Genomic DNA, 23,510 nt, shown 5'->3' with positions numbered 1-23,510 from the left:
CTTGGGTGGGTGGTGAGTAGTGACTAGAAAGGATCACAGAGCAGGCGTCTGAAGTACTGGCTATGTTCTGTTTCTTGGTCTGGATACTAATTATACAACAGTGTTTACTTATGAAAATTCACGACGACTCTAAGATTTTACAACTTTTCTAATATTTCCAATATCTATATTATACTCCAATTTCTACTAAAAAATGAAATTTTTTATAGCGCAAGAGGACACTTAATTGGAAAATGTGTGCATAATGACAGCCAAGATATTCTTAAAAAACAAAAAACTAAAGGAACTACAAGACAGTAAAATGTATCTATTTTAAAACTACAGCAATTAGGGGTGCCTGAGTGGCTCAGCTGGTTATGGGACCGACTCCTGATTTTAGTCCAGGTCATGATCTTGTGGTTCATGAGTTTGAGCCCCATGTTGGGCTCCTCTGCTATCAGTGTGAAGCCTACTTGGGATTCATATTCTCTCTCTCTCTCTCTCTCTCTCTCTTCCCTTCCATTGCTCCTCCCCACCCTCAAAAAATAAACATAAAGAATAGAGAGTGACACAGTAGATACAGAATTTTTTACTATTTTTTACTATGTTACAGATAGCATTTCAATATGTAAGTGCATTTACTTGTGCATTTAAATAAAAGCATTAAACCTGTAAATGACATAACAAAGAATTCTGTCTCTAACAGACAAGAGAATTTTATTCAATGCCATCAATTCAGAAAAGTCATTCTATCTCTCTGGACTTCAGAAATTGTCTTTAAAATGACAGGTTTGAAATAAGCTGTTTACTATGATTTATAATCAAATTAATCAAGAAGTGGTAATTTTGGTTAGGAAATAGCAATGATGAAAGTTAATTTTAAAGCTTGGAGCAGTATTCAAGATAATAAAGATAGAAATAGTTACCAGATTTACCCAGCATAAAACATGAGGCCAGTGGGGACTTAAGGAAAAAGAAAGAAAAGAACTAACGAGTAGCAGATACTACAGATGCACATAATTACTGAATTTATGGGTAAGCTTCCTTGGAGCCCTGGAGATAAAACCTGTACCAAGAAACTACAGATCATCTCATTCCTACCTTACTAGGCAACTATAGGTTGATGAAACCCAAAATATTGTACAACATACACAAACACAATGTGCTACATAAAAATCTAAACACTCTGGGGGCGCCTGGGTGGCTCTGTTGGTTAAACGTCCAGCTTCAGCTCAGGTCATGATCTCCCGGTTTGTGAGTTCAAGCCCCGTGTCAGGCTCTGTGCTGACAGCTCAGAGCCTGGAGCCTGCTTCTGACCTTGTGTCTGCTCCTCTCTCTGCCCCTCCCATGCTCATGCTCTGTCTCTCTCTGTCTCTCAATGATAAATACGTTAAAAAATGATAAACATTAAAAAAAATTAAAAAAAAAAATCTAAACACTCCGAACAAGTGTAATTCAAACCCATGTAACTAAAGGTTCACCTTTGGCTCTTTCTTCTCTACAGTCTATGGGAAAGCTGAATATTATTTCAAAGTTTAAAACTGAACTCTATTCGATTATGCTTTCAATTTCTTTCACTGGTACAATGTTAACAAGTATTTCATTATTTATTTTTAAATGTTTTTCTATGTTTCAAGGAAGAAGACCCAAATAAAAACTGTTCAAAGTTTTATCTAGGTAGAGGTGTGCAAGTATTTAACCAAGTTTGAAGCAATTACCTTGCAAATGGAAGTCGCATCAACTTGTACTGTTTACTAGTCCGTTTCTTCTTGCTACTTGGCAGTAGAAAGGGACTCTGGTGAAACTATTTTTGAAATAAAGAATAAAGAAAAGGAAAAGGAAAAAAAATTCTAATCTCATTAAATGTCTGTTATTGAAGCACCAAATTATACAAGTATACCAATAGCAATAGAACAATTCTTGCATTAGCCTTTGATAGCTGAATGAGAATAATGTGATAAGATTAAACATAGTTCATCCTTTATCATGCCATCCAAAGATAATCATTACTACGATTTTGGTATATAAATTCCCAAATAAATTGTCTTCTGTGCATATGAATAAATATACCTGTGTATACCTATATAATATCTTGACATAAATATGCAATATACTCATGCCACATATGCATTGTGTAATATATGATTGCACTTTATAATCCATATTTCTTAATGGTCTTTTACATTTAAAGTCTGGGTGATTTTAATATATCTTTTAAATTTTTGCTTATCTATAGTATTTTCTAAATTTTCTCAGACATTTTTTGAACAGGTTTTATTTATTTAATAAAGATCATAAAATTAAGCAACACACAACTATGTTTTATTATGGTGCTAACCTGTAATAGAAACAAGGGTATAACCAAATCAACAAACTAACTTTGATAATCACATGGAAATGCAAAGAACCCAGAATAGCTAAAACAACTTTGAAAAAGAAGCAGTTGGAGGGCTATAATTGACATAGTATAGTATTAGCATAAAGACAGACAAAAAGATCAGTGAAATATAAGAGTCCAGAAATAGACCCACACATATTTGGTCAATTAATTTTTGAAAAAGGTACAAAAGCCAAATGAGGAGCCTAGACTTCCATACTCACCAGGCTATCACAAGGCAACTGTCCTCCAAACTGTACTGTCAGAAAAGGCCAAGAAGAGAGGTGGGACATCCCAGGGGTAATGAGGATACCCCCTGTACCAGCAATGTCAGTGGAGAACACATGGGGACTCTGGACGTCCATTCTTACTTGCTAATAACAAGGAGCCCTTTTCCTCTACTCTAGGGTGGGGATAGAAGAGGTCTAGTAGAAAGTCAACTTTTTCACCACTCTTCAATAATAACAACCTCCCCCTTTATGATTCCCCCAATCCTGCTGTCAGTGGAGGCCATGAAGTCATGAGGCACCCTACTCTGTCCCAGCCAGGGTGGTGTCAGCCTGAAGTCCTAGCTCCATCCATCAGTAAGGAGACACCCTCTTCACCAGGGTGACAACAGAAGCTGAGTGGGGAACCTAAACTTTGACCCCTCCAACTTGGCAGTAGGTGGCACATCCCTTTATCACTGGCATTATGATACTATCAAATGGTGCCTGTCAAAACAGAATGTTTAAATAAGATCTGGAATTTCTTAATACAATACCTAAATGGCCAAGATTTTTTTTTTTTTTTTGAGAGAGTATGAGCAGAGGAGGGGCAGAGAGGGAGAGAGAGAGAATCCTAAGCAGGTCCTACACTGTCAGCGTGGAGCCTGATGCAGAGCTGGAACCCATGATCCCGTGAGACCATGACCTGAGCCAAAACCAAGAGTCAGATGCTTACCCGACTGAGCCACCTAGGCATCTCCCAAGATATTTTAATATAAAATAACTCATTGCACCAAGAATTAGGAAAAGGCCTAAATTTGAAAATTATAAATTTGAAAATGAAAAGACAATCAACAGACAGCAACAACAAGATAATAATACAGCACCAACATTAAGATGCTGGAATTACCTAACAAGGATTTTAAAGCAACCATCATAAAAATGTTTCAATAAACAATGACAAACATGCTTAAAACAAATGAAAAAAATAGAAAATCTTGCAAAGAAACAGAAAATCTCAGCAAATAAAAAGAAGATATAAAAAAGAAACAAAAATACAATAACCAAAATAAAATAAGTTAAAAACTCAATAGACTCAAAAACAGAGGGGGAAAAACCTGCGAACTTGAACAGAAAGCAACAGAAAGCATCCAATGTGAGCAAGAGAGAAGCAACTGAAAATAATTAAGAGGTTCAGGGATTTATGGGACTATAACAAAAGATGTAACACTCATGTCACTGAAGTCCCAAAAGGAGATAAAGAGGACAGATGTGAAAAAGTTTGAGAGATAACGGCTGAAAATGTCCCAAACTTGGCAAAAGTAATCAACCTACATATTTAAGCCAAGTGAATCCTCAAAAGGCTACAACTTTAAGAAATCCATGCAAGGATACATCATAGTCATATTTCTCAAAACTAAAGATAAAAATCTTCAGAGCACTGTGAAAAAATGGCACCTTCCTACAGAGTTATTAAAGAATGAAAAAAAAAATAAGCATCTGACTCAGGTAAAGAAGTAACAATAAAATAAACCACAGGAAAGGGGAAGAAAGGACTTACTATTCAAGATAAAAGCAAAAATTAGTAAGTTTGAAACAACAAAATAAAATTAAAAGTTGAAAATTAAACCCCAAAGATTACTATTTTAAAAAAGAAAAAAAATAAAAAATAAATGAAAAAAAACACAAGCACCTAAACTAGTAGGGGAAAAGAAAAAAAAGGAAAAGCCCAAATACACAAAATTAGTCAACTGGGAAAATATAACACAGACAAAATTAAAAAATAACAGACTACTTTGGTCAACTCTGTGCAAATCAATTTGAAAACATGTCTGAGATAATAATTCTAAGGAAATATAACTGAATAAAACCAACCACAAAAGAAAGAAATTTTCCTAAGCAAACTAATATCCACAGAAGAAATAAAGTTAACATTCCTACCAAGAAAGACCCAGGTCCAGATGGTTCCACAGAATTCTATGAAGCATTTAAAGAAAAAATAATTCTAATACTGTATCATCTTTCCAGATCAGAGGAAAAGGAAAACATCCAAATTCCAGTTCATATATATTTTTATCAATGCTTGAAGACTGTATAAAAAGAAAATCTCACTTGTGAATTAACAATAAAAAAATTCCTAAACAGGGGCGCCTGGGTGGCGCAGTCGGTTAAGCGTCCGACTTCAGCCAGGTCACGATCTCGCGGTCCGGGAGTTCGAGCCCCGCGTCAGGCTCTGGGCTGATGGCTCAGAGCCTGGAGCCTGTTTCCGATTCTGTGTCTCCCTCTCTCTCTGCCCCTCCCCCGTTCATGCTCTGTCTCTCTCTGTCCCAAAAAATAAATAAACGTTGAAAAAAAAAATTAAAAAAAAAAAAATTCCTAAACAAAGCACTGGCAAAAAGAATTTAGCAGCACATTGTAAGAATAATAAATCATTTCTGAAATTTATTCTAGAATTACAAAATTAGGAAAGCTACTAAAATAAATTATCATAATACACCTAAAAAGAGAGACCATATGATTATCACCATAGATGCTAAAAAAAGTATTTTACATTGTTCATCATTTTTTTATTTAAAAAGCTAAGTGGGGGCACCAGGATGGCTCAGTCAATTAAGCAATCGACTCCTGATTTCAGCTCAGGTCATGATCTCAACAGTTCGTGAAATCCAGAGCTGCCTCAGGCTCCACACGGACAGCACAGAGCCTGCTTGGTATTCTCTCTCTCCCTCTGTCCCTCTCCCTCTCCCTCTCTCTCTCTCTCTCTCTCTCTCCTCTGCTTGCATGCATGCACTCTCTCTCTCTCAAAATAAACACACTTAAAATAAAAAGCTAAATAACATATAAGACAAATATGTACATTACCCTTAAAAAAGGGATCATTGTTTTTTTAAAAAAAATATTTTACTTTTTAATTTTTTTTAATGTTTATTTATTTTGAGAGAGACAGCATGATTGGGGGAAGGGCAGAGAGAGAGGGAGAGAGAGGATCCATGTGCTGTCAGCACAGAGCCTGTCATGGGCTCAATCCCAAAAACCAAGAGATCATGACCTGAGCTGAAATTAAGAGTCAGCAGCTTAACTGACTGAGCCACCCAGAGCCACAAAAACAGGATCATTCTCAATGAGGAAACACTATCCAACATTTTATTAAAATTTATTGCTTTCTAGTATGTTCTAGACATTGTTGTTATATAGACAGAAATTCTATACTCAAGAATCTTATGTTCTGGTAAGGTGAGTAATAAAATTAATGAGTAAAATTATGTCATATAGTGTTAAGTTCTAAAGAGAAAAATTAAAGCAGAGAAGCAGAGTATAAAATGTAGGGGCAGGGATGGGGAAGGATTCAAATTTATATAAGGTTGCCAGGGAAGGCTTGACTGAAGTCACTCTTGAGTCAAGATTTGCAGGAAGTAGGGAGTAGGCCATATGAAAGAAGAACAAGACCAAGGGCCCAGAGGTGGCAGCCTGCCTGTGTTTGAAGAGTGGGAGGAGGCCTGCAGATTGAAGATGTTAAAGAGCGGAAGGAGAAGAGTAGTCAATGAGGTGAGAGAAAGAACACAAGTTTCAGTATTCAGAAAATAATAGGCAAATAGATCACATGGGAAGCCACTGGAGAGTTTTCAGCAGAGACTTCTGTTTTAACAGTATTAATCTGGCTGCTACGTTGGGAAGAGAATATAGAGGCAAGGCAGAAGCAAGAAGCCCACGCTGGGATGCCACTCCAAGAACTTGGGTAAGAGAAAACGGGGGCTTGGATGGGTGGTGAAAGTGAGGGTTGTGAGAAGTGGTTAAGACTCTGGACTGAGCTTTAAGCAGCACTAAAACCATTTGCTAAGGGATCAGGTACGGGATGTGAGGAAAAAACAGGAAAACAGAATTGCAGTTACCTGAAATGAAGACCCCCAAAAGGAACTGGTTTGGTGGCAAGTGCAAAATTTAAGATACCTCTTAGACATCCAAATAGAAATGCGAAATAAGTAGTGGACTAGGCATTGTCTGGAGTTCAGAGGAGACGGGGAGGCTGCAGACGCAAATTTGGGAGTCATCAGCATTTAACAATAATCAAATCCGTGAGAATGGATGAATCATTTAGGGAACAAATGTAGATAGAAGAAGCCCAAGAACTGAGTTCTGGGGCACCCAAAATTTAGCAGTCAGGAAAATAAAGAGGAAACAGCAAACAGACTAAAAAAGAATAATCAGAAAGGTAGGAAGAAACATAGGAGAATATAGTGTTGTAAAAGTCACATGAAGGTCAACGTAAGGACCAAGAACTATCAAGAGGTTTTGGTAACATGGAGGTCAATTTCCAGAAAAGCACTTTTAGTGGAGTGGTGATGAAACTCCAGTTGGTGTGGGTTCAAGAGAAACTGGAGACAGTGTGAACAATTCTCTCAGAGTTTTGCTATAAAGGAGAAAAATGAGAAAGTAGCTGGGGGTGGGGAGTTATTTGGAGTAAGAGGTTTCATTTTGTTTTGTTTTATTTTTTAAAGACGGGAGATAACATTTTTGCTTCTAATAGGAATAATCCAGAAGAGAGGGAAAAAATTAATAATGCAAGAGGAAAGGGCATTCTACACTAATGTGAAGCCAAGCAAAAGACAACCCAAGTATCCAACATAGTGTTGGATAGTGTTAACAGGAACCTAGTTAAATAGATTAGAGGTCCACTCTGGATCTATCCTAAATAGCACTGGAAAAGAATGAGGAAGCATTTCTTGTAATCATATGGCAAGATCTTCAAGATAGGTCACATTAAAAAAAAGTAAGGCATAGGACAATTAGGGATAGTATATTATCTTTTGTGTAAGAAAGAAAATTAAGAAAATATTTATATGTTTTGTTTTAATATAAAGAAACAAAGCAGTTACATGTAGGTAGTGTGGGGAGATGAAAGGAGGAAGAATAAAGTGGCTGAAAGCAGAACAGAAGCTTATATGAGATTTCATTCTATATACTTCATTATATTGTTCTGATATTAGAACATCTATAGTCCCCATCATTCTCTTCCCCAAATAAAAAGGAACTACAAAACTCAAAACTTGATATGCAAAAGTTAGTCTGTTAAATAGCAAGTCTAAGAAAGTAGATCCCAAAGTTATATGCTGTCCCTTCATCATCCAGCTCCTCCATTTACTGTTTTTACCTTCTTCTAAATCCAGATGCTGATCTCAGCCTTGAGTTCTCCAAAGAGAGCCACACAAAAAGCATCGGGAATAAAGTTGACTTTACTAAATATTTTTTAAAGAACTAGTGGAAGGAAGGAGCTTTGTATCACATAATTCACAAGTAGTTGAGCAATGCTTTTAGGGCTATCTGTTCTCCAAAGTTCCTCCAGATCTTGCTAATTAATTAGCTTCTTTCCCTTACTCTCTAAGTCAATTCCTGTACTAACTTTAGACTCCCCACTGCTATATCTGATTCTGATCTTAGTAATTTATTCAAGGCAACTTGATTCAGCCCTGCAAGCTGATCAGCAAAACAGAGCCCCCTCCCTGACTTTGCCTACCCACCCACCCACCCAGTGAAAAGCAAGCATCTCTTCTCCTTAGAGGATACTAAATGTATAAGGTATACCTCTGCTCACTGGTTGTACTAGGTATCAAATTTATAATGCTAAGAGCTACATCTCCTGTGAACATTATTTCACTGGGACATGTACACAAATCTTTTCTGTATCCAAATGTGGATGAAGTTAGGAGATAAAAGTACACATTCTTTGGCTAGCTTTTATAAAGCTTCTGACAAAGGAGCTAACCACTGATCACAAAGGTTGAAAGAGTTCCTATTTTCTTATCAGAAAGACTATGTATTTAAAAGCCTTTTTATAAATGACTAAAAATAAGTTTTTAAAAGGAGAGATTTGCAGAAAATTAGAAAACACAGGAAGATGCACACACAATAATAAAAAAGTAATGACAGCTAACATTTATTGCATTCTTCCTATTGTGAGGACACATGCTAACCACATTTAACTCTCACACTAATTCTTCATAGATGTACTACCATTAGCCACACTAGGCACAAGAGGACACTAAGATTCAGAATTAAATGCCAAAGTCACAGGACCAGGAAGTTAACAGAGCTGGGAGCTAAATATAGGCAATTCCATTTAAAAGCTGCCCTATACGCCTGGGTGGCTCAGTCAGTTGGGCGTCCGACTTCAGCTCAGGTCACGATCTCGTGGTCTGTGAGTTCGAGCCCCGTGTCGGGCTCTGGGCTGATGGCTCAGAGCCTGGAGCCTGCTTCGATTCTGTGTCTCCCTCTCTCTCTGCCCCTCCCCCGTTCGTGCTCTGTCTCTCTCTGTCTCAAAAATAAACGTTAAAAAAAAATTAAAAAAATAAATAAATAAAAGGTGCCCTATAAAGCACTAAACTCCATTACTATCAAGAATTTACCTACAATTGGGACTTCACTAACCTTTCTTCAGTTTATTTATTATGTATATTTTGCCTTCTCATTAGATACTACTTTACAACAATTATGTTTCCTATTTAGATAATTGAGTTAACTTCACTAATATTTGGCTTTCCTCCCTTCCTAATTTTACTACTGATTTTATTTTCGTGATAGATTACAAGAGGTATTTAACTATCAATATTAATGCTATATGTTTAATTTTCCCAGTCTGCCATTGGCTTTTTATTTTTATGATTTTTAGCCTTCTAAGAATGTTCTTTGAGAAAATCCACCAATAGTTTCCTTTATGCCTTCTTCTTGCTTTGTTGCTAGGTATAGAAAGGCCTCTCCTATTTAAAATGAATATATTTGTATTTCTTATTTTATATGATTTCTTTTTTTACATTTAAATCCATCTAGAATTTAGAGAATGGTATATAGTAGGATCTGCCTCTATTTTTTTTCCCCCAAAATAGTTGTTCAATTGTGCCCATCTTTTTTTTTTAATAATACAAATCCTTTTCTAATTTGAAATACTATTTTTTCTATCAATGTCTTTTTTAGCTGTTTTTTAGTCGTTCAGGGACCATTATGTTCCACTGAGCTGTCTAATCCTGTTACTTCTAATCAAAACCTAATTTTTATGTAAAAATTTCAATAAACCAATTATGCCATATGATAATGTGCTGTTAGCCAGTTAAAATTGGTGTTATCATTTCTTTGCACAAAGTTTAAGTTAGTTTAATGCTACTTAATCTTAATTATCCTTAGTAATGCTTAAAAAATTACACTACTTACATATAAACTCTACTTACCTCAGAAAGAGTGCTCATTTCAATTGCAGTTATCAAGTTATTGTTCATGAGTGCTTCTATTTCTATAAGTTTCTTATTCTGTGTTAAAATAAAGACACTTTTAATCAATTAAGATTTGGAGCTTATTATACCATATATGTATGGATGTCATCAGTTGAGAAGACTTAGAAAATAACTGAGATCACACTGAAATAAAAAGGTACTACATGCTATAGTTCACACACACACACACACACACACACACACACACACCTTGAATGCTTCTGAGTTCTCAATTATAAATTTTCCTACGAACATTTCTCTTTCTTCTCACAGTAATAATACATCCTACAGCAAGTTAACATAGTTTATCAGGGAATTGAACACTCATGAATAGTAGATCAATTTTTCCATTTTAAATTAATTTCTGTTTATTTTGGTGTTAGATCTATAAATTGCAGCCTAGCTAACCATTGGCTCTTACTGACCTGTCTGTGGACAGAGTTGGAAATTGGAAGGGAAAACAACGACTACAATCTTCATTCTATTTGGTGTGTAGCCAGTGAAATGCTGGGATTAAAGAGAATACAAACACTCTGGGAACTCCCCTCCTTTCATTGGAGGAATTATGCCCATCGTTGTAATGCACCAAGTTTTGCTAATGATAAACAACCAAATAATGATCAAGGTATTATACTGGTTTGCAGGGCTGTAAGTGACATTTAGAATGTAGAGTTAAAGACACCTATTTTATTACCCATTAAGTTTGTCCACTAACATGGCATATTCTTTCAAAAATTTTTTACAATAATTAGATATTTGAAAAACACTTTCAGAGCTTCTTTAATAACACAGTTAAGATTTTAGTTATAATTTAGAATTCAAACACAATATAGTATTCATACCAAATTATTTAGTTTTAGGCGAAGAAATGCATTCTCAAAATTCAGTTTCTCCACTTCTTTTTGCAATAGCGTTTTTTCAGTTGTAACCCTTCGAGAATTTTCTTTTTCTCTACTAAGAGCTTGAGCTAATGCCCTGTTGTTGTGCTTTAAAGAAATTTTGAAAATGGAAGAATTATCTGTAAAAAAAATTTTTAAGTTAATATTGAACTTATATCTTAAGTTTTCATATCCTTATAAAACTGTTTTAGGCAACATATATTTCACTTATAAGTCTTAACTAAAGGCTGGAAAACAACAGAATGACAATATTAAAAAAAAATGTATACAGACCAGAAATAAAAGCCAGACAGAAGATGAAGAACAAAAGAACTGTAAGGAATGCAGAATGTTGTAAATAGAGTTAGGGATAAAGGATGTCTAGGACAGATGCAGGATCCTAGATAATTAGACCAGTCATAAAAACTAAATCTTGATACTTGCTGCCCTACCTTCCTTCCTACTTTGACTAGGAGGTAGAATGGAGAAGCTGATTCCAAAGCTCTAACTGGAGATGTCCCATAGATATTAGGTAGCCATTAAAATCTCAAAGCCAGTTTCTGTGGCTCCAGAATGGAACACATCAGTTAATGCTTCCAAAGCCCATTTTTCAAAATTTTGAGTGAAAGGGACCATAATGAGTGTAAAGTTGGACAGACCATCTAAACCCTGTGGGATTTTCTACTGCTACCCTAAATATCCAATTTTTATTTCTTGGCATTTACTGCAATCTAAACTCGATGCCTTCTCTTTACAAGCACTATGTAAATATAATTTAAATCAGAAATGCTTCTGTGTTGTTAGCAGAGAAATTGAATCGTGAATTCCTTGGTAAAGCTCACCTTAAATATAGTGTGTTCCCTTAGTACACATAAACCATACTTACATTTTCATAATTTAGATTTAAATGCTACTATTCAACAACATATCCCACTGAATGGAAGTTTAGTATCTATAAAATAAGTTTATAAAAGTAATAACATATTTTAAATATTCAAGCATTGTTTGGGCATCAAAAAAAGGGTCCAAAAAAGTACTTTATCTTTTGCATAAAGAAAGTAGCTTCACACAGCCACCTTTGACACAGAAAACAGACTAGAACGAAAACAGACTAGAACCAGTTTAAGACTTCCAGAGCTAAAGGATAATATTTTCCTGTCGCACTCCTCAAACTCCGGATGTTCCTTCATAATAGTGAGTGTGCAATGGTCCTGCCAAAGAGAATAGCAAACAGCCGCTACACAAGGTGGTCTAATATACCACATGATTCTAGAGACCTGGGTAGGAGCAACATTAAGATTTAAAGATACTCAGGAGGTTCAGCTATTTCAGAGGGCATACACAATTACCCTTCAAACATGTTATATCTACAGGAAACCTTCTCTACTCCTGCTGAGATGGACAGGAAACACTGAGATAAGTTTCAGAAGTCATGGAAATTTATATTGGCAGTTTTTCCCACTTCTTTTTTTTCCCTTCTGACCTCTTAGTTCCAGAATCCATGAAACCTATCTCCAAAATGTTCAATACCATCATGAGCTTTGGCTATATAAAATCACCCATGACGACACTCTACCTGGGCCAATCATTCTAGATTACCCATCATCCAATTGCTACAGCATACTAGAACAATCTGTTACTTGTTTTTTAGCTCTTTTCCTGAAATGTCACATTGGTATTTTCTTTGCAGTGTAGGAGGTAGCTGCCTTAGGCTACCCTGGCCTCACTGCTGAAAATTCTGCTGTCACCACTGAGGGTAAATCATCATATCCATTAAACTAATAAGAGTTGAAGGAGACAGAAAGGATTGAATGGACAAAAAGTATCGCTTAACAAAAATTGTCATTTTAGTCATTTTTTATACATGATAAAATGAAGTGCCAAATACTGTATCAATTCTCCAAGGGAAAGTAAAAATGTGAGCATACTTTAAAACCGACAGCACTTACTTAGTATTTTTGTTTTGATTTTTGAAGCAAGAGAAACATTCAACTTCCCAGTCTTTGAAATTCTGTCTTTCACATGTCTCCTAACTCCTGAGGTAAAAAGTGAGCTAGTTTCCATCACTGGGTTCTCCATCACTGAAGTAAAAACAAGAAAGAAAGAAATCAGAGCAATGATTAATAAAAGAAAAAAGGGTATCTGATACATTCTAGAAGGTAATAATCATGACTTATATGGTATAATTTGTTTGTATGTAAGTATTTACAGGGGTGCCTGGGTGGCTCAGTCAGTTAAGCATCCAACTTCGTTTCAGGTCTGATCTCACTCTTCGTGAGTTTGAGCCCCGTATTGGGCTCTGTGCTAACAGCTCAGAGCCTGGAGCCTGCTTCGGATTCTGTGTCTCCCTCTCTCTCTGACCTTCTCCCACTCACACTCTGTGTGTCTCTCTCTCAAAAATAAATAAACATTAAAAAAAAAAGTATTTACAAAACGCTTTGTATAAAATCTGAAAGTATGCAAGTAGCCAGGAGTGGTTTAAAGTGGTATCCAAAAAAGGTAAATGACTATTTTTTCATTCAAATCTATATTATTATGTCTACATACCAGGAGCTAGGTTAGGCACAGCAGACAGAAAACAGGATATGGTTGTATAGGAATGTCAGTCATGGAATGTAGAGTCCACCGTAGGTACAGATCCTATTTTGACAATGTAAGAAGTGTAACCTTAGAGAATGCACAGAACAGATATACCTAATCTTATGGGAGAGGAGGCATGCTAGCTAGTTTGGAGGACTAGGCAGGATATCTTGAGTGTGTCTATTTGTCCATTACAGTTATGGTCTATTAGACCTTAAAGTCTAAAAGTGGAAAGAAGAAGATAATCACATTATACTATGACAAGAATGACTGATAAAATATACCATGCATAAAAGAATTAACTCTGCCTGGGCAGAGGAAAATGATCAGAAAAGGTTTTACTGAGAAGGGACAGTTGACGTTGAGCTATGTACTTAGACAAGACTAACCTTTCAAAGCTCCCATTCCCTCCCCAAGCTTCTTTGTCTCTATCTTCAGAGATCAAGAAGAAACGCCATTACCTGCACTTGCCTAACTTCCAATACTCAACCTTTCCACCACTACCTGACTTAAATCCACAGGACTAATCTCACTATGCTCTTTATGTCAATCACAGAATCTCTGGACTCCCAGGTCACTGTCATCTCCCTATCTCCCTCATCCTAATCCTCCTCTAGCTCTGTGGTAGGCTAAAAAATGGTCTCCCAAAGATATCGAGTCTTAATCCTTACATTCTAAGCCTTATGTGGAAAAAGGGTTTTTATAGACGTGATTAAGTTGAGGATCTTGTGATAGGGAGGTTATTCTGGATTATACCTAGTTAGGCCTCCAAATGGCCTCAAAGGTGTCCATACAGGAGAGAAGAAGAGATTGAGTGATGCGGCCAGAAGCCAAGGATTGCTGGCAGGCACCAGAAGCTGAAACAGGCAAGGAACAGATTCTCCCCTGGAGCCTCCAGGGGGACTACAGCCCTGCAAACACCAGAATTTCAGCTCAGCGACACTGAGTTTGGACTTTTGGCCTTCAGAACTGTGAGAAAACAAATTTCTGCTGTTTAAAGCCACCTGGTTTGTGGTCATTTGTTACAACAGCCACAGAAAATGAAGAGTCTTCATATCTCACCCCTGCCCTACCTTGTGAAGGTCTCTGGAACTCACAATCTGTCACTATCAAAACCTCTAACTTCAGTCCCTCCTCTAAATGGTCCCTTCATCTTCTTGAACCAGCTGCTCCCAGGAAGATGCAGATTCCCCTCCCTGTTAGGAGGTGGCCATTTTCTCCCTTTCACCTCCTAAAGGATGCACTACATTCATGCTTGCAGACCATTTGTTCTCTCTCCTCCCTAAAAATCCCCAGCCTTGAATATAATGTCATCAGACTCTATAACCCTTTACATCCTGATGGTATAGCCAACCTCTGGGTCACTCCTCTTTATTGGCTGCTAATTTTATATCCTGGCTCACTATTACTCTCTCTGAGAACACTGAAGCAACCTGTAGAGAACTCTGTCAAAACTCTCATTACAATTACCTACCCATTATCATCTGTATCTGTGCCCTTGTCTTCTCTCCATTATGATGGATGAACCATTTATCTTCTAAACTCAGTCCTGCTGGGGCGCCTGGGTGGCGCAGTCGGTTAAGCGTCCGACTTCAGCCAGGTCACGATCTTGCGGTCCGTGAGTTCGAGCCCCGCGTCGGGCTCTGGGCTGATGGCTCAGAGCCTGGAGCCTGTTTCCGGTTCTGTGTCTCCCTCTCTCTCTGCCCCTCCCCCGTTCATGCTCTGTCTCTCTCTGTCCCAAAAATAAATAAACGTTGAAAAAAAAAAAATTTTTAAACTCAGTCCTGCTTTGCTTAGATAAGGATCCATGCACTGGACTTCATGCTATCCTGCGTCCTCAAAGACATAACTCCATAATTCTCTCCTCTTCATTGTCATTTTTTCCCACTGGATCATTCTCATCAACATACAAACATACTGCTATTTCCTTCATCTTAAAAAACCTTCCCTTGTTCCCACTTCGTCCTCAGACTATTCCTCCATTTCTCTGAAGCTCTTTATAGCAAAACTCCTTGAAAGAACTGTCTGTACTCAGTTTCCAATTCTCTCCTAAACCTATGTCACTCAGACTTTCACTATGACTACACCAAAAGTGCTCATCTTGAAGTACCATCACACTGCTAAATCTAATGGTCAATTTTCAGTCCTCATCTAACTTGATCCAGCAGCAGCATTTGATATGGTTATTTATCTTTCCTCCTCGAAAATTATCTTTCCTTGGCTGCCAGCATACCAAACTTCTGGTTTTTTTCCTCTACCTAATTAGCTGTTTCTTTTCTCTTTTACAAATGTTCCAAACTTGTAACAGATTTTCTCCTTGGATCTCCTCTGGGTATCTATACTCACTCCTTTGGTGATTTGATAGTCATGGCTAAAATACCACCTAGAAAATGCCAAGAACTCTAAACTTTATGATCTCAGTTTGGATCTCTTTCCTGAACCTCCCTGGATTCACAATTCTGCTTAAACAATTATAACAGGGCATATCAAACTTAACCTGCTCATACCTGCTTCAGTCAGAGCCTTCTCTATTTCAGTTAATGGCAACTCCATCCTTCTAGTTGCTCTGGCCAAAAATCTCTCTCCTATCCCAATCAACCTTCACGGTACATTAGGAACCTGACCACTTCTCAGCACTTCCACTACTATCAGCCCAGATCAAGGCACGGACTCATCTTACTTGAATTATTGCAACAGCCTCTTATCCCCCTATTCCCACTGCTGCCCTCACTACAGCGCATTTTTTAGTCTAGACAATCTAAAAAACTCCCTGATGGTCCCATTTCTCTCAGAATAAAAGCTGAAGGCCTTCAATGGTCAAGAAGTCCCTTCAACATCTGCTCTTCTTTCCATTTCTCCAATTTGAACTTTCTTCTGTTCACTAGTCCATTCCTTCCAGGTCACACTGGCTACCAAGCTCTAATTGCTCCTGGCAGATGGTAGGCATCCTTCACCCTCAAGTCCACTGTACTGGTCATTCTTTCTACTCAGAAAGCTCTTCCTCCAGATATATAAAAGGCTCATTCACTCTCCTCCAAGTCTTTGCTCAAGTGTCACCTTCTCACTGAGGCCATTCAAAACTGTAGCTCCTTCTCTTGGCATGTCTGATCATTCTTACCCTTTTCTATTTTTCTCCATAGCATTTAAAGCACTATCTAATATTCTACAGAATTTACTTACTTCCTGTTTTCCCCAACTAGGATTTAAGTTCCAGAAGGTCATAGATTTTTCTCTGTTTTATTCACTGATATATTCCATGGCCCATCTAACAGGGCCTGGAAAATAACATGAACACAACAAATATTTGTTCAATGAACAAATAAGTCTTAAAAACAAAGAATTTGTCAGGTATCAAGATTAGAAAGGGTATTCCAGAAGAAGGGATGGCAAGTGTAAATGCATAAACATGGAACATTTAAAAAGATACAAGTGATCTCTTGATGCTGGAATGTTATTACCCTAGTTCTGTTTCTCTTTATCGCAAGTTCCCTTAATTTCTTTTTTTTATGTTTATTTCTGACAGAGTGAGAGAGAGACAGAGCATGAGTGGGGGAGGGGCAGAGAGAGAGGGAGACACAGAATCTGAAACAGGCTGCAGGCTCTGAGCTGTCAGCACAGAGCCCGACGCAAGGCACGAACTCACAGACCGCGGGATCATGACCTGAGCCGAAGTCAGAGGCTCAACTGACTGAGCCACCCAGGCGCCCCTATCGCAAGTTCCTTTAAAAGAGTTGTCTATACTTGCAGTCTCCAATTCATCCCCTGCCATTCCCTCTTGATCTACTCCACTCAAGTTGTTGCTCTCATCACTACCGTATGGAAATTGATAATTGTAGTCACTAAATTGCAGCATTGCTAAATCAGATATAGTAGTCAAGATACAGTTCTCAATTGATCTAATTTTAATCACAGTATTTAATATCAGGTCATTCTCTCTGAAATACTTTCTTTAGCAATCTTCTAAAAAACATTCTCCTTGGTTTTTCCCTTCTCACTGACCACTTCTTCTAAGTCTCTTCTGTTGGTTATTCATCTCCCTAACCTCTTACCATTGGAGTGCCCCAAATCTCAATCCTTGGGTCACATCTCTTTTCTATGTACATAAACTACTGTGAGAGTATCATCTAGTGTTCTGGCTTTTAAATCTAAATGCCAATGGCTTACAAATTTATATCCCTGATCAACTCCAGACTTATTTATCCAACTGCCTACTCCTCATCTCCAACTTGGATGTCTAATATGTATCTCAAAAAAAAAAAAAAATCTTAAGTTTATTTATTCTAAGGGAGAGAGAGAGAGAGAGAGAGAAAGATGCAGGAAGGACAGAGAGAGAGGGAGAGAGAGACAGACAGACAGAGAGAGAGAGAGAGAGAGAGAGAGAGAGAGAGAATCTCAAGCAGGCTCTGCACCATCAGTACAGAGTGATGTGGGGCGGCTTACAAATTTATATCCCTGATCAACTCCAGACTTATTTATCCAACTGCCTACTCCTCATCTCCAACTTGGATGTCTAATATGTATCTCAAAAAAAAAAAAATCTTAAGTTTATTTATTCTGAGAGAGAGAGAGAGAGAAAGATGCAGGAAGGACAGAGAGAGAGGGAGAGACAGACAGAGAGAGAGAGAGAGAGAGAGAGAGAATCTCAAGCAGGCTCTGCACCATCAGTCCAGAGTGATGCAGGGCTTGAACTCACCAACTGTGAGATCATGACCTAAGCAGAAACTAAGAGTCAGAAGCTTAGCTGACTGAGCCACCCAAGCACGTCTGCAGCGCAAATTTAACATGTCCTAAACTCAACACACCCAAACCTGCTCCACTGTGTCTCCTCCATCTCATTTATTGGAAACTCCATCTCCACCTGCTCAGCTCAGAAACATCTTTCTCTCACATCCCACATCCACTCGATCATCAGTCATGCTGGCCTGACCTTCACAACATGTTCACATGGGCCACCTATTGCTATCACTCTGATCCAAGTGGCCATTCTCTCTCATGTACATTATTGCTGTAACTACCTAAATGGTGTTCTTGTTTCCACCTTCCTTCCTACTATCTATTCTCAACCTAGTAACCAAATCATCCCTTTACACTTAATTCATGTCACTCCTCTGTTAAAAATCCTCCAGTGGTTCCCATATCACTGGAGTAGAGTCAGAATCCTTGCAATGGCCTGTAAAGTACTACACAGTTTAACACTTCCCCCCCCTCCCCAATTCCCCATCCAGTACCTCTCTGACCTCTTCATCACTCTTCCTTCACTCACTAAGCTCCAGCCATTGGCTGGAGGCATACTCCCACTGCAGAATCTTTATATTCCCGTTTTTTTCTTCTTTGTGTCAACTCTTCCTCCAAATAATCATGGGGTTTACTCACTTTCTTCAAGTTTTTACTAATATGTCACTTTCTTAGCCTTCCCAGACCAAACATTTAAAATTACTCACCTGACCCCATTTCACTATCCTATTATATATTTTCTCCATTAACTTGTCAGTGTCTAATATAAGACCACATAATTTCCTTATTTAATTTACTGTCTTCTACTAAAATCTGTTCCATGAGGGCACGGATTTTGTCAGTTGTTTGCTGCTGTACCCTTAGAGCCAAAAGAGTGCCTGGCACATAGCAGCTACTGGTTAAACATTTGTTGAAGAAACAACTATGGATAAATGGAAAAAGTGTCAAATACTAAAACTGACCAATGCTGGAATGAGTCTTCTTTGAAAGTGTTGGGCAGATTTAGAAGAATTTTCTGCAATGGGAAAGAAGTTTAAAGTATTCTAAAAATTTTGTCAAAAAAGAAAAAAGTTAAAATCAAAGATCACTATTACATAGATAGAACACAGGCACATACAGAAATTCCACAGATAAATGGTTGCATCTTACATCTGTGAAGAGACACTGGCATAGATATCTAGTCCATCTCCAAAAAAATTCAGTCAGGAAGACCAAATCTCATTTTACTAATTAGGAAACCACCGCTGAATTATCCTCCCCAATAAGTTGGCCCCTGGTTCCCTAACTTAATAAATGGCACTATCAATCACCCACCCACATGCTCATGCCAGAAATCAGAGTCTTCCTTTTAACACTGCCCTGTCACCCTCCACATTAACAACCTCACCAAGTAACACTTTAGGAACCAAGGCCAGGCCATTGGAGTACCATTCAAGGATGACTTATGATACAGAGATTGAGGTATTTTAAATACCGGTTGGGACTGTGTTGGGAGTCTCAGTTCTAACTTTTCATAGCTATGTTATTTTAATGTCTCTAAGTTTCAACTTTCAGGCTTATAAAGTAATAGTAAGTACATCTAATTGTAGGGACTAAATGAGCCGATGTATGTACAGGACTTGGCATATAGCACTCACTAATACGACCTATTTATTATTATTCTGTAGCTCCTGTCTGGCCATCATCTCGGCTAACTCTATATCTGAAATATTAAATTCCACATCCAGTTCTGAATTGGATTCTTCATCTAGAAAAATCATAGTCCCTATTCCTTACCTTAGTCCTACCTGTAAATCAAGACGCAGTTCAAGTTCTAAGTTTTTCCCAGTCTTCCATCACCCCTTCGCCTTCAGCCAGCCTTCCTTCCAAATGATCACTCCAAAGGAGAGGGATCATTTAAGAACCTGGGTAAGCAGTCTCCAACACTCACCCAGCAGGTATTTACTGAAGGTTCACAATGACCTAGATAATGCTCTAAAAAGCAGGAGTAGTGCAGTCAAAAAGACGGAAATCTCTTCCTTCAAGGAGCTGACCTTCTAACTGGCCGCTCGTACCTCTCACCCAGCCGGGCACAAAATCAAAGAGACAAGATGTAGCCACTCAGATCCAAACCGGAGAGTTCCCCAACTAGCCCCTGAGAGCGCGGCCTCAGTTCGCGATACCAGAGGGCGGAGGGTGGGCGGGACCACGGGCCGCGCACGGCTCCCTTGACGGAAGACTCAAGAGAGCAGCGCTGAGAGTTTCGGCTGGGAAAGGCACGGATCTCCCCAAGCAAAGGGGCGGCCGCGCCGAGGTCCCTGACTTACCGCCCTTTCACCATGGGGGCGACGACCACCCAGCCTGAGAAGCTCAGCGCCAGCGGCTAGGGCTCTGGTTTAAACTCCGCAGCCGTTAGCGGCTGCCACATCAGCCAATCAGATTCCCAGGAGGCCGCGCAAAGGAGTGCGGTTACCAGGAAGTGGGAGGTGAAGGGGCGGTACCTCGAGCTGAGGGCCAGAGGGGGCGTTTCCAGGCAAGGCAGGGGCTATTCAACGAAGGTGAAAGTGGCAGCTTGGACCATGGGCGGGGCTGGGGGTGGTGGTGGCGGGTGGCTGTTGTTCTGTCTTTTGATGCATTGACCGAAAAGGAAACGTTCCTTTAACAAAAATGCCTTTATTAGAGGTCTAAAAGGCGTAACAGTCATCTTTGCATTATGATGCCAGGACCTTTATTTAGTTTTTCACTTAAAAGCACTCCCTATTTTTCTTTCAACTTGCTTAAGGAAAAGTGGCAATGAAATTTCTTTGAACATTTAGGTCTTAAACAAATGGTTTGATTCAACTAAATATACAAGAATGGCATTTTCCGTTACACCCAACTACATTAAAACATATATTATTCACTTTGTGTTCCAAGTCAGTTAGTTTTCCTTTCACGAGTGACTTTATAATCTATAGAAAAACCTGGGAAAACTACACTGAGAATAAAATATCCTCTTTGTATGTCATTAGACAGAAACTGAAAATAGCTTACTAAATCTAGATTTTAATAATTGGTTATAGAGTGATGCAGTCAACTTCATATTCCTGTCATTTTTTTGTCCATTTGGGGACATTTGAGAATCACAGATTTCCACTTTACCTTAGAAAATCTAGAAGAATTATGTCAAACATGATTCTGAGTTAGATCTTTTAGTTTAATATCTTTAAAGATTGGTGTCCAAAGAGATTTGGCTACATGAATCTTGTATAAGTAGAAGAGTATTTATTGATTGGCCAGCTGCTAAAATTACAGTTTATAGTTCAGTAAAAACTTCAATATAAGTGGTTCAGTATGTAATATACTGGTTTTAGAAATTTCTGGTTTATCTACGGATTAACTAGCACAGTATCTTGTTTACCCAGCCTGACACATTAAATGCTCAATATATGTTACATGATTTTTAAATGAACCATGACATGGCTCTGCCATTTAGTGCCTATTTAATCTTGGCCAAGTCACATAATCTCTTTAAGCTTCTGTTTCTTCATTTGTAATATGGAGGTTAATAACAACATCCAATATATTTTTATGATGGTTCCAATCAGCAGATCATTTTGTTCAAATACATTAATATTTTAAAAAACTAAATACACTTACATTGCTTTTTTCTTGTCTTATTTTGTAGCTTCTACTTCAAAACCAAAACAAATAGAAAAGGGAGAGTAGCCAGAGGTAAAAGAGATGTTCAAAACTTTTTCAAGATGTGAATACCAAAACCTATTTTTTAAAAAAAGTGATAATTAACTTATTTTGGGCAGTTGAAAGAATTTAACAAACCAATGCTTTGTAAATTGTAAAAATCTCTTGAAAATGTAAATTCTTTTCATTCACAATCATAAACTTAAAAGGTATAATTAATTGAACTGAATTTACCTTGATTTCAGCCTGCCTTTAGGTCATTTGCCTCTTAGTAGAATGGATAGAGGCAGAAACCCTGAACTAGGAGTGTGAAGAGACAGTTAGTTGTACCTTGAACACACATTAGCTATGTGTTCTTTGTTGTAGTCTCCTTATCTGTAAAATAAACCAGTTAAATTAAATGAGCTCTTGGTCCTATTATGATACTCTTATCATACCTGCACAAGGTACTGGTTTTGCTCCTCTTCCTCCATTTTCCTTTATTCCTACACCCATTAATTGCCTGATTTTTTTTTTTACCTAAGGGTAATTCCAGTCAATTAAAATTGATTGCCCTGACCCACCCCCCCATCGCCAATCATCTAAGAAAAAACAGTCCCTGTCTAGGAGCTGAGTAGAAGACACATATTGCAAATCAATAAACCAATAAAACAAAATAGAAATGGTGTACTTACATTTTATTAAACCATCTGAATGCATAATGTATATCAATCTGGCAGGTTGAATTGCACCAAGAAAAACTAACCCAGGCTGACAGAAGCAGAAAAGGGCATTGGGTGGTTTAAAGCACTTCTGGAGAGGATAGAGAAGTGGACTTGAAAACAGGAACAAGAGGGTCTTGGCAACAAAGACCCAGCACGGTCATGCTACCAGCACAGCTTGTGAGGATACTGTTGAATTTACATAGCCAGCAGTGGCCCTACATGCTACCACTGGGACCTCCACCACTGCCACCTTTAGAGAAAGTGGGCATGACCCTAATATAGGTCCCCCATCCCTGCTGCCTGGTGCCACTAGCTCCTGTTGGTAGGCCTGCATTGAGTGTGTCTCACTGGTAAAGCCTGGATCATAAGCTACAAAGTCTAGCTGGAAGGGAGTCCTGAACATTCAGCCAGGGTCTGGCTTTTTTAGCTTCTTAGTAAGAGGCCACCTCTACCTCCCATTTAGTCTCAGGAAGGGCTTTTGAGCTGGGCAGCCAAAAGAATGGTAAAGGTTCTTTTCAGCATTTTATGCTACTGTATTATAATAATTATTTCTATTGTCTTCAATGAAAAGACTTCCTGCTGTGCCAGGTTAGGAATAGGTAATAATCATAACAGCAGCAGATAACATTTATCTAGCATTTTCCATGTCCTAGGCACTGTGTCAAGCCCTTTATATGCCTTTTCAATTCTCACAGTGATCCTATGTGGTAGGTACTATTATTTCCTTTTTATGGTTGAGAAAACTGAGGCACAAAAAAATTTAAGTAAATTCTGCAAAGTTTAGTATGTGATACAGCTAGAATTTGAACACAGGCAGTCTGGCCGGGGCCATTTTGAGATAGTGGAAGAAATGGCTGGTCACTGTCATTTCAGTTTCAAGGCATGACATTCATCATGTAAATTTACTTATGTTACCTGCTTGCCAGCTTTCTCTTTTTCTTCAGTTTATTTATTTATTTTTAGTCCTTTTTGCATTTGGCATTATGCTAGAGGTGAAAATGGATGAGGCAAATCCTGTTTCCTTAAGGGATAAGGCAGACAAGCAAACAATCCATTCTCATACATTATAAGTAGAGATTTAAGATGATTCAACATGGTCTCTCTGGTTTCGGCAAGGGCAGGGAATATGTAAC

General features: G+C 38.2%; 2 protein-coding genes across 4 annotated transcripts in view; one reads left to right on the top strand and one right to left on the bottom strand.

Moving 5' to 3' along the window:
- The window catches only part of SGO2 (shugoshin 2), a 47,758-nt gene extending 27,354 nt beyond the window's left edge, over positions 1-20,404 (bottom strand). Inside the window, exons 1-5 of one of the 3 annotated variants that reach the window (XM_030325207.1) lie at positions 20,320-20,404; positions 12,649-12,780; positions 10,664-10,839; positions 9,780-9,857; positions 1,698-1,783 (exon numbers count right to left, since the gene is read on the bottom strand). In XM_030325207.1, the coding sequence (XP_030181067.1) occupies positions 1,698-1,783; positions 9,780-9,857; positions 10,664-10,839; positions 12,649-12,778 (470 nt within the window). In that variant the 5' untranslated portion in view covers positions 12,779-12,780; positions 20,320-20,404. Of the gene's footprint in view, positions 1-1,697; positions 1,784-9,779; positions 9,858-10,663; positions 10,840-12,648; positions 12,781-19,789; positions 20,285-20,319 lie in introns of those variants that run through there. The other 2 variants (XM_030325209.1, XM_030325208.1) reach the window with 2 other exon arrangements.
- KCTD18 (potassium channel tetramerization domain containing 18) overlaps positions 1-23,510 on the top strand; it is an 86,788-nt gene that overhangs the window by 20,574 nt on the left and 42,704 nt on the right. The window contains exon 2 of the mRNA XM_030325212.1: positions 6,211-6,298. The gene's annotated coding sequence lies outside the window, so the exon portion shown is untranslated. The remainder of the gene's footprint in view (positions 1-6,210; positions 6,299-23,510) is intronic.

Source organism: Lynx canadensis, chromosome C1 (genome assembly GCF_007474595.2).
Source record: "Lynx canadensis isolate LIC74 chromosome C1, mLynCan4.pri.v2, whole genome shotgun sequence".
NCBI lineage: Eukaryota > Metazoa > Chordata > Mammalia > Carnivora > Felidae > Lynx > Lynx canadensis.
Note: the sequence above shows the minus strand (reverse complement) of the source record. Positions and strands in the feature narration are given on the sequence as shown.